The sequence below is a fragment of the Trachymyrmex septentrionalis genome, unplaced genomic scaffold (genome assembly GCF_001594115.1).
Source record: "Trachymyrmex septentrionalis isolate Tsep2-gDNA-1 unplaced genomic scaffold, Tsep1.0 scaffold14, whole genome shotgun sequence".
Lineage (NCBI taxonomy): Eukaryota > Metazoa > Arthropoda > Insecta > Hymenoptera > Formicidae > Trachymyrmex > Trachymyrmex septentrionalis.
This window is the reverse complement of record NW_017304543.1, coordinates 2,410,752-2,421,717: the sequence shown is the minus strand read 5'-3', so window position 1 is coordinate 2,421,717 and position 10,966 is coordinate 2,410,752. Positions and strand designations below refer to the sequence as shown.

Genomic DNA, 10,966 nt, shown 5'->3' with positions numbered 1-10,966 from the left:
ATAATTTTTTTCAAATTATTTTTATGTTTCAAAATTTATATTTGAAAAACGATATATAATGTAAGAACATTAATATTTTAAAGTAAAACAGCATGTCACAATTTTTTGTATTCTTGTTAATTATTATAGAATAAAAATACATTTAAAATTTAGAATTATAATATCTTATTATAATCTTAATCGATTCTTTAAGTGATCATTATAATTCTATATTCAATAATTTTTTAATATTATTGATATCTTGATATCAGATAATATTTTTATGCCAGTTATCAAGTCCAATAAACAAACAAAATGATAATTCCACAAGTATAAGATACGTTTATCAATTGATATCTTATATTTATATGTTCAAAATGTATACTTCTTAATGTCATATGACATTTCTATAATCATCTTAAGATTTAGCCAGACTCAGAAATGTTTAGATACATACCCGTGTATGGATATGTTGGATTTTTTATAGTTTTAAAATTACAATTGTTATTTTGTACTGCCAATTCATATAAACCATATTGCCCTAAATGCGGCGTCAGTTCGCAAACAATATTGCTAAAAGATAAAATTAAAAAAATATTAATTAAAATAAGATAAAACAATGCATTGGCAGAATAAACATATTTATAAAAACAACTTAAATACAAGGGTTTAACTCATAATAATTGGATATAATACGTTATATAAACAACCTTTTTAAATTTATTATTTTCTCTTAATATTGATTTATTGTATAATATAAATTTTATTATGTATTTACTGTATATAATAGTATTAATGTGAACTCATGTGAATTTCATTGAAAATTAAATATTTTACGAGTTATTTCACTGGAAAATATATAATGTCAGAATAAAATACAAAATATTTCATAAACTATGACATTTTTTACAATTGAATTGAAATATTTTTAAATGTGGAACGATTAGAAAAATCAAAATACGACAAAATTATGACATTGCATCTAAAACGATGCTAATAATGTTGAAATCATTAACCAAAAATTGCATGTGCTAAAAAATTTAACGCATAATATTTTGTTTTTAAAACTGAACTATCTAAAACTTTTATCTTTTAAATGAGAAACAACTCTAAATTTTTATCTGGAGTAATATGTTAAAGTTAAAACGGCACATAACATATATATGTGTATATTTTAAATATTGTCATATAATATAAAGGTATATTTTTTATTTAAAAAATGTCTTATATAATAATTTTTCTTCTTTGAAATTTATAAAAATTTCTGAGAAACACTTTTTGAACTTCTTTAGATTTTATAAGTCCCTTTTAAAATTTTTCTAATTCATACAAACATTTTAAAATTTTCTAAAGAATTATAAAATTATTGTAAAATTGTACGACTTTTGTAAAATTATATAAAGAATTCTAAGAAAAATTCTCATCAGAGAATTGCGTATGTATATATATGTATGTACGTTTTTTATTAATAAAAAATTACAAAATTCATTCGGAAAAAACGCAGTATATATAAAATAAATATTAATTTAAATAACTGACTTAAATAATTAAAACAAGTAATTAAATAAATAATTAATTTACATAATAAGTTTACCTTGTAATTTTAGAAGATACATATTCCTCACTTCCATTATTGTTTAATATTCTCCACTTTAATGTTTCGATCGTACTGAATTTTAGACTGACATTGTTTGAAATCTGCGCTATTCGTTTATACGGACACTAAAAAAAAAATATAACGAAAAGTTAAAAATATATCAGTTATTATGCGTCTACAAACTTATATTCTGTCCAAAAAGATGGAATTTGTGTTACACACGAAATCTATTTAATATTAAAAATTATTTATCAATTGGTCTACTGTGCTTTTTCTTTGACAATTTTATTTTAGATTAGTATTTTGATGAAATATTGCTGAATTGAATGAAATTCTATAAAATTTTTCAGTATATCACGAATCGTAATGTATTAATAAGAACTGCTTAAATTTTTCTTTTTATCTTTTATGATTTTATTACTGTTATAAATTACTATTAAAAATTTAATATCAATCACGAAATAATACGATTACCTACTACATTAGATAAATTGTATTTTAAAAATTATACATATAAAATATTATAATTGTACTTACTAATAAACAATCCATAGAGAGCGAATACAGCCACTTGTTAAAGTTTCCATTGTCAGATATCACATTTACGCAGGCTTCGTCAAACTTTACACGATCATAAGAGCAATTAAATTTCTCCATTATTAGTATCTTTACTAAAATAAGACTGTATTTAAATTGCGATAAGATGTATTTTTAATTGACAGAAACATGTTTAGACGATTGACATATGTAATATCAAAATTCCTCGTGACATCTGTTTCCTTCACAATATGAATGATTTCAAATAAATGTTACACTATTGAAAATCTTACGAGATCGGTATTTTTCCTTATATCTATGTAATAATTGATGAAGCTCAAGTTTACACGATAATACAAGCGAGTAACAACGCCTGACTGAGGTAACAGAATGACTTTTCGTAATAATATCGCAAAATATCAGAATTGCGATTACATCAAGTGCTAAACACGAATGAAGAGTGAAAGTGAAGACCTACATTAATCACTAACACTGTTGCATATGAGCGTATCCTTTTAGCAAAAGTGAGGAAATGTATTGAAGACAAATCAATTATAAAATAATTAAAGAATATAAGTTTTCTTCGTTTTCTTCGAATTCGTCCATTTATTTTAGGGACAGCTTGTACAATATATTGCATGTTTCTTACTAAATTTTTTAATATATTAAAAGATATATTAAAATTATGTTAGTTTAGGTATTTATGCAAATTGTTATGGAAGATTAAATCAATTCCTGTTTTCGCATATGTGCGTGTTCGCGCATATATGTACAATATACAATTATTTTTAAAGAATTTAATTTTTTAAAATATAATTATTTGATATATAAATCTTGCATCTTATAACGATGCTACTTATTGTGTGTGTTTTGTGTATATAATACATAAATAAAGTCAAAATGATTGAAACACAAATACTATGTAATTATTAAAAAATTTTTTTTGGGTATAATATTATTTCGACAATTTATTATCCAATCACTATAAATTATTTTTTCTTTCATCTATTTCGTTTTAGTAATTACAATTTATGTCACTTACTTTTATCCATTTAATTTATAATTAGAAACAAAGATTCAACTTTTCATAAATACAGTGTCATAATCACTCTGTTGTTGCCGTCACATTGTCATAAAAATACTAGTGACGCACCAACAAATCATTAGTTGTCGTCATGTTGCCGTCACATTGCTGGTAACATGCCATACTAATTTCTGACCGCTTGTTTTTAAAATTCCAGTAACTAAATATTTGTATGATCATTCATGCTGCTTAGTACGATAAGATACTTGATATAATGACGACAATCAGACAATAACTATTCAACAACTCAGCGAATTAGTTTGCTCGATGTGATTAATTACGTTTGGTTATCTGGGTCATCTTAAATAATATTAATGTATAATATTTAATTCTGATATTATTAACAAAATTAACACAAATATTAATTGACATATAAGTTTATAGTTTAATATACTTTATTAACGTAATAACATTAATGATCTAAAGTATAAAGTAATACAATTTTATAGATACTTATGTGTTTTTTTGTACGTCTGAAAGATGTAACATGCTATATTTCTTCATACGTATCGATATCTGTCGGAATGATCAATTGTGTTCTTTTGAATATGTTTGCCAGTCTGTGTATGCATGTCTGTTTAAAGTGTTAACAAGTTTAAAATAAATATTGACGAAAAGCACATATGTATTCATTTCAAAGTTTTTAAGTTTTTTCAATTCTATTTTGATAAATGAAAACTTAATTATCAAACGTATTTTCTTCTATCAAAAGTTTTGAATAATGCTACATTAACAGTCATTCTAACGATTATTTAAATATCTATCAAGGTACATAAAATAAAAAAATATATAAACATTAATTTTTGTGATTATAATTTACTGATATATATATATAATTTATTTTGTGACATTACTTTATAAAATATGTAATTGTAAATTATTTTTCCTTTCGAGAGAAAATAATTATGTATTATTATATTTGCTAAGAAAAGAATACATTTGTTCTTTTCAATCTCTCTTTCAAATTTACAAACACATTACCTCTCCCCCTCACACAACACACATACACACGTACGTACGCGCGCGTAATATACGTACATATACATGATGGTTCACTAGGGCACCTTGCATATCTTTATTATTTTAAATAGAAAAAAAATTGAAATGTTTTATAGTGTCAAAGCACACATAATGTAATAGCAATACTTTCAATGCGGAGATAGGAGATAACTATTGATTTTTTAATACCTTATTAATTTTTTACCTTATTTTTATTTTAATATTTTTATATGTAGAATGTTTGTGTTAACCATATTACCATGCACAGGAAAAGTACCATTATATGTGCTTAATCATAACCATAAAATGTATAGCTTCAATTTTTTTCTATTTAAAATAGTAAATATAAACCATTTCATGTGCGTGTGTATGTTGCCTGTGTAACATACACTTAATGCAAGTTTGAATGCACACAAAAATACAATGATCGAGTACAAAGCCTTGCTTGAATTTCTTTAGGCAATGAGATAACAAATTATCGATGCAAAATAGCCAGAGTTCGAATACAAGCTCTAGCTGTGAGTACTTAAAAAATTATTTATTGACTAAGAAGTGTTCTTATTTCTTTGTGCATGTGACATAGGAAATCAACGTAACTAGGATTTCCATCATTTCCCCTATCTTCAACTAAGAAATGGCGTAGAACCATTTCCAATTTTTCACGTTGTCTCACTATCGTTAACTGTAACAAAGAAATAGAATTATTTCATGATCTAGTATAATCTATTTATGCATTATATTAAGTAAGTTATTTACTTTTACACAATGATGTCTCTCGGCGCGTATTCGATTGATAATGTTCGTGATTCTATTATTTAAAGGATTGTCCAAGATCGGCAGCGCACGATCTGTATCGACTTGAACCACCGAAGGTACGCCGAAGACACTCTGTACCCATTGAGAAGAAAGTGCCATACCTAACCATAAGAACATATGGATCGTATTTTCTGCAAAATAAAACGTAAAATATATGAAATAATATTAATATTGTTTGTCATATTTCAAAAATAAAGATGTAGCAATCACAAGTTTTTGAAATATTAGAGTAGTACGGTATGATAGTATTTTGAAAACCAAAATTGTGTATAAAAAGATACTGTAGAAAATAATTATATTCTTTTTATTTAAAAATAGATTTTGTTAAATTATGTTATTTATAATTTTATATTGTTTAAAAAGTCAATATTTTTGATTAAGTATGTATGTCAATGTTCTATGTAATTTTACCGAGTAAATAAGCGCCATCATCTGTAAATTTATCGATAGAACAACGTAACATTGGAGGCAGTTCCGTATCTTGAGGATCAACGTTATGTAAAGGAAGTAATCTAGGATAAGTATATGCAACTGATAGAGGAATAGGCATTGTTGCAACTGCTTGCATTACATAAGATTTATCATCAATGGCCATATCAGCTCCTAAAACAAAAATAAAAAAATAAATACAATGATAAATAAATATAGTAGCTGAATATATGTCCATATAGAATACATTTTTACCTCCTGATAATGCATCGCTTTTTAATAAACAGTTTACATAAAGTGGAAGTAATTTCATACATTCTGGCAAGATTAATTGCCCAGCACTGGATGGTGTTGCACAATGCTTTCGATATACAGCCAATATGTTTGCGCATCGTGCAATCAAGTTATCTTTCACCGTTTTTGGAGTAGATTCCAATAATTTAAAAACACCTAAAAAGTAATCACAATCACATGTTATTATTTAAATAAATATTATTTTTATAATCATATGACACTTTTAATTTTCTTACTTTGCTTTGAAAAGTAATTTATTATGGCATCCAAATCGCATGCGCGATACAAATCGACCATTTGAGATGAAGTTTTCAAGCTCAAGTTTATGATTCGCAATCTTCTTATACCACTGCAAGAAGTATACAGCAAAGCCACTTGAATATACACACCTTCTTCTTCCGTTAATTTGTCGTCATGTTTAATTTCTATTCCAATAGCCTTAAAAATAAAAATTTTAAAAAATTAGGTAATAAAATAAAATAAAATTAAAGCAGATAAATACTAACAAATAATTATGTTTGTTTTATACTGTTGTAGCACACAATATAATTCTAAAATTACAATAATTAACTAATTATGAGATAACTAATATACCTTATCGCAGTCTATACTGCCTAATTCCATGTCCGTTGTATTAGACATAAAGTAATGTCCATAGAAATCGGTTGCTCTAACACCTGTTGATGTACGTACCCGCATAACAGCATCAAAAGCAATTGGTCTACTAATGTTATTAATAATATCTGAAATTACTCTTTCACCATCGATATCAGCCTGGAATAGAAATTCCTAGACTATATTTCTGAATATTTTGTTTCATAAAGCAAAGCATATTAAAAATATATTTTACATAGAATCTTTTAATAAATTTGATAAATATTGATATACATTTTTATTGAACTACAGCTTACCTGGAAATAAGTGTACTTATAAATCTCTCCTCCAGTAAGACGACAAATTTGACCAATTGTTGCTATATCTACATATGAATTATTAAAGATAAATAAATCTACACTACAACCTGCACCGACACATTCCTGGCCCAAATTATTATAGACATTGTTCTGCGGAGCTGTAAAAAACAAAATGGTTTACAAAAGTTACAAATCATCATTACTCTAAATGCTGTCAAATACATACCTAATACCGTTTTTTCTTTATCTGTTCCAAGTACTTTACGATCATCACGGTTTTTCAGTTTCCCAGGTGCTTCGGCAATTGGTAAAGAAGAATGGAATATTAATAATTTACCTGCACGTTCCGATGCCTGAAATCATAATTATGTATGTTTTATAATAATAATCAATATAAAATTATGTATATTTTTACTGAACTCCACTGAATGAATTTATTAACTTATACTTGATCACTGACGAGAAAAAATTTATCTACAAACTTTTTGTTTAATTTTCTTTCCAGATTATACATATAATTGCACTGTTAGTTTAAGTACCTTTAATGCTTCTAGTCCAGCTTGTATGGCAGGAGCAAGAATCGTTTCTGTCTCTCGAGTGTCTGCGAACATTTGAGGAATCTGTGTCATAAGGCTGTCAATAACTGTCTCACTCTCCTCAATGTCGCATAAAAATCCATCTAACAGTGGCATAAATACATCTTGAATATCTCCAACAACCATCATTTGTGGTTGAGCAAGACAAGGATTGATGTTATAAAAATGCACAGTATTATTATATGTTATAAAGCCAACTTTCATGTTGCTTTTGGTTTGTCCATCATCAATAGGTAAATTTTTTATTACAGATTTCATCTTTGTACATAATAAGTTCACTAATCCCGATTTAACTGTATTGTAGGATACATCAATTATGAACACAATGGCTGGTGATTTTGGAAAAATGTTATCCTGCAAAAAGAATAAATGTATGGAAATCAACATTAATAAATTATATACATATAAATTTATAATTTTAATGATTTAGATAAATAATTTCAATTTTTATTTTGCTTTATAACTTTCTAAAATATTGAATTTAATTATTTACTAATATATTGTTGTAAAATTTAAAAATAATTTTATTGAATGATTAAATATATTAATTTACCCTGCAATAATCTTTTGTGGCTATATATTCAAATGTACCCAACGTTAATTCAGGTCTCTCATAACGATCCAAGCGTTGACCTGTGTGGTCCAAGTGTTGGAAATAATCATTTGGAACTAAACATAGAAAACATAGATATAAATATTTAATGCAAAAACTAACTGTGAATGCAAAATAATTCTTAATTAATTGTTACCTTCTGTAGTTGCTTTACAAAACATGCATTGAAATCTTCGGCCAGCATCAATAAATTGCATAAACGGACACATGTAAGCTTTACAACGTACGCAACGTACTGGTCCAATTTCACCCATATCTACAATTGGTGGTTCAAATTCTCCTTTCACAATCCGAGCCATTGGACTTATTACAAGTCCAAAAGGAATATTAGTCTGTGTAAGATACAAATGTATCAAAAAAATGTGAAACAAAATAACTAAATAACGAACTGATTCTTTGTTCACTCTACTCCAATATACCTGCTTTATAAGATCAGCAGTAGTGGGTACATTATACATAGTGGATCTGATGTATCTGGGAGAAGCATTTCCTTGATCTTGAGTTACAAAATTTGTCGTCACCAAAGGTGGTGCCAGACCTTTCTGATTCGTTATAAATACTCCACGTCTTATACTTTGATCATCTTGTATTACTTGAATCTGGATTGAAGATAGTTTGATTTGAGATAATAAATAATATTAGCATATATAAAATATGTTGAAAAAATGAAATTCATACTGGACTCGGCATTTGTTCTGGATCAAGCCGTCTAGTATGTTGAGGTTGCAATCCTGGTTGATATCCTGTAGCATTTGGTGTACTTTGATATAGATTTCTTTGATTATTATACATATCCTACAAAAGAAAAATAGTTGTCATTTTTTTCTATATAAAAGGTCTTAATTAATTTTTAAAATAGCAAATTTTTTAAATATATACCATTTGGTTAGGATATCCTGGTTGTTGATACGTTGGTTGAAAGCCTGAAGTGATACCAGGTGATGCACGATTCATTCCTAAAGGACTGGATAAATTTTGCCCTGGTAATGGAGGCATAGTAGAGCCATATTGTCTTTGTCCAGACTGTATTAAACCTGGTCCTACAGGATTTGCTGTAGGTTGACCCGGCATTGGAGGCATAGTTGGTAAATATTGCTTTTGTCGAGCTTGAGAATAATTGGATCCTGGAGGACTTGCTATAGAATGTCCCATTGTTGAAAGAGGAGCAAATTGTGATGAATCAGACGCTGGATCTGTTGGGGGTGCTACAACTTGTGGTGGTAATGGTGGTGCAGAATTATATGGTGCTATTCCAGACTGTAGGCTAGCATTTGGAAGATTAGTTCCATGAGCTTGATAACTCATAGAAGCTTGCCCATGTCCAAGAGGAGGTCCTGTAGGTAAGCGTGAAGGTATTTGAGAACCAGGAATACCTGTTACTGGAGGACTCATTATTTGAGAGCGATCCCCAGGTGGTGTCGACAGTAACGGAGAATGCATTTGTGAATTTGATAAATTCTGTTCTCCTACAATCGGCTGCTTTAAAAAGTTTTGTTGATTGTTTATTGGAGGCATAGACGCAGCATACGGATGCTGCCTTCCTACTTCTGGAATATGCTGCATCTGTCATAACAAAATTTATTACAGATATAAACTCTAAGTATATGGAAAATGTATTAATTATGATATGCTATGATATAGATATCTCATTTATATAAGAATAGTACAAAAAAAGTTAGAAAAAAAATACTAATATAATACAACAATATTACAAGTTTTATTATTATCCATAATTGTTAATGTATAAAATATATATAACATAGACAAGATATGACAAGACAGTTGAAATAAATAAAATAAAATAAAAATTTAACATATTCAAAAAGTGAAAGGTAACCTACATGAACAAAAATGTCATATTTATTTTATAATATAGATATAAAATGTGAACATGTTCTATGCATACGCGTAACGTAAACTCTCATTTAAGTAGAACGTAAAATACAAAAGACATTAAATAATAGCGAATAGAAATAAATAAATGCATATGCGACGTCTTAAACCCCAAAATTATTACATGTGAAAACACCAATAAACTTTGCATACAATTATCTTAAATATACGATATACGTACGTTATATCGTAAAATATGTTTTAAACTGAATCATAACAATTCTAATATTGCGGAAAATGTTTACACACGAAATGTACAAGAAATGTACGCGAATGGAACTCGATGTAACTGTCCACTGGATGTGACTGCTGCCGATGCCACGTAAGGCGGCATTGCGCATGCGTTTAAACACGCTGACAAGACACGTCATGCTACAATTTGGACCATTAAAATTAGATATAAAAAAAAATAAACACACGGTATATTTAACGTGTAAATAATAGTATAATTTTTTTCAGATTTAATAAATTATCTGTATACTTCAAACGTATTCGTTTAAATTATAATAATTATTAATAAAAGCAAATTTAGACTGTTTCTGATGTCTAATGTAGAAATAACGCGGGCGATATTTGAATCTCTATGATAAAAGATTTTTCTGTATTCTTTCAAATTTATTCTCTTTCAATTTAGATTAATTTTACTTAATTTTAACCGACTATACGACACACGGTACGATGTCTCGATGCATATTTCAGAGAGCTCTGCATATATTCTATCAGATTCTATCTAATATTTGATAAATCTAATATTTCTAGTAAATTATTAGAAACTTTCTCACTCAATGTAAAAAAATAAAAAATGCCTCGGAATGATATTTAAAACTTATCTTTAATATAAATCCGATAGATTTTGGAAAGACATTAATTTCTCTCACAGACAATTATAATTTTAAATCTTCATAATATATTTTTAATTACTTATATCTTTGTTACATGTTATCTGAATACAATAATTTAAAATTAGATCTTCTTTTACATAACAATAAAGAAATAAAAATTGAAAAAATCTATATAGTTTATATAGCAACATTAAATCACATGAGAAAATGTTTCCATAAATATTGCAATGTATAAAGAATACAAATAAACGCGATATTTCGTCGTTTATTATGCAAAAATTATTTTATCAAGACTAAAATATTAATAAAATTTAAAAGAAACTTAAATTATTTAAACTAAATATGCATAATACATAATAGCATAAATAATTAT

The 10,966-nt window shown here is 27.1% G+C and overlaps 2 protein-coding genes across 2 annotated transcripts in view; both read right to left on the bottom strand.

The window, feature by feature from the left end:
* Positions 1-2,528, bottom strand: part of LOC108745461 (heparan-alpha-glucosaminide N-acetyltransferase) — a 6,693-nt gene extending 4,165 nt beyond the window's left edge. Inside the window, exons 1-3 of the mRNA XM_018481624.1 lie at positions 2,114-2,528; positions 1,574-1,701; positions 437-552 (exon numbers count right to left, since the gene is read on the bottom strand). Coding sequence (XP_018337126.1) covers positions 437-552; positions 1,574-1,701; positions 2,114-2,233 — 364 coding nt within the window. The 5' untranslated portion in view covers positions 2,234-2,528. The remainder of the gene's footprint in view (positions 1-436; positions 553-1,573; positions 1,702-2,113) is intronic.
* A 2,206-nt stretch (positions 2,529-4,734) lies between these two features.
* On the bottom strand, positions 4,735-10,009 carry LOC108745643 (protein transport protein Sec24C). The gene is made up of 15 exons (XM_018481932.1): positions 9,933-10,009; positions 8,738-9,421; positions 8,537-8,653; positions 8,278-8,457; positions 7,995-8,190; positions 7,799-7,914; positions 7,189-7,599; positions 6,876-7,002; positions 6,647-6,807; positions 6,330-6,509; positions 5,972-6,173; positions 5,697-5,891; positions 5,424-5,615; positions 4,953-5,143; positions 4,735-4,878 (listed from the first exon to the last, which is right to left on the bottom strand). Exons 2-15 carry the CDS (start codon positions 9,419-9,421, stop codon positions 4,735-4,737), a joined length of 3,096 nt encoding a protein of 1,031 aa, XP_018337434.1. The 5' UTR covers positions 9,933-10,009.
* Positions 10,010-10,966: the final 957 nt, after the last annotated feature.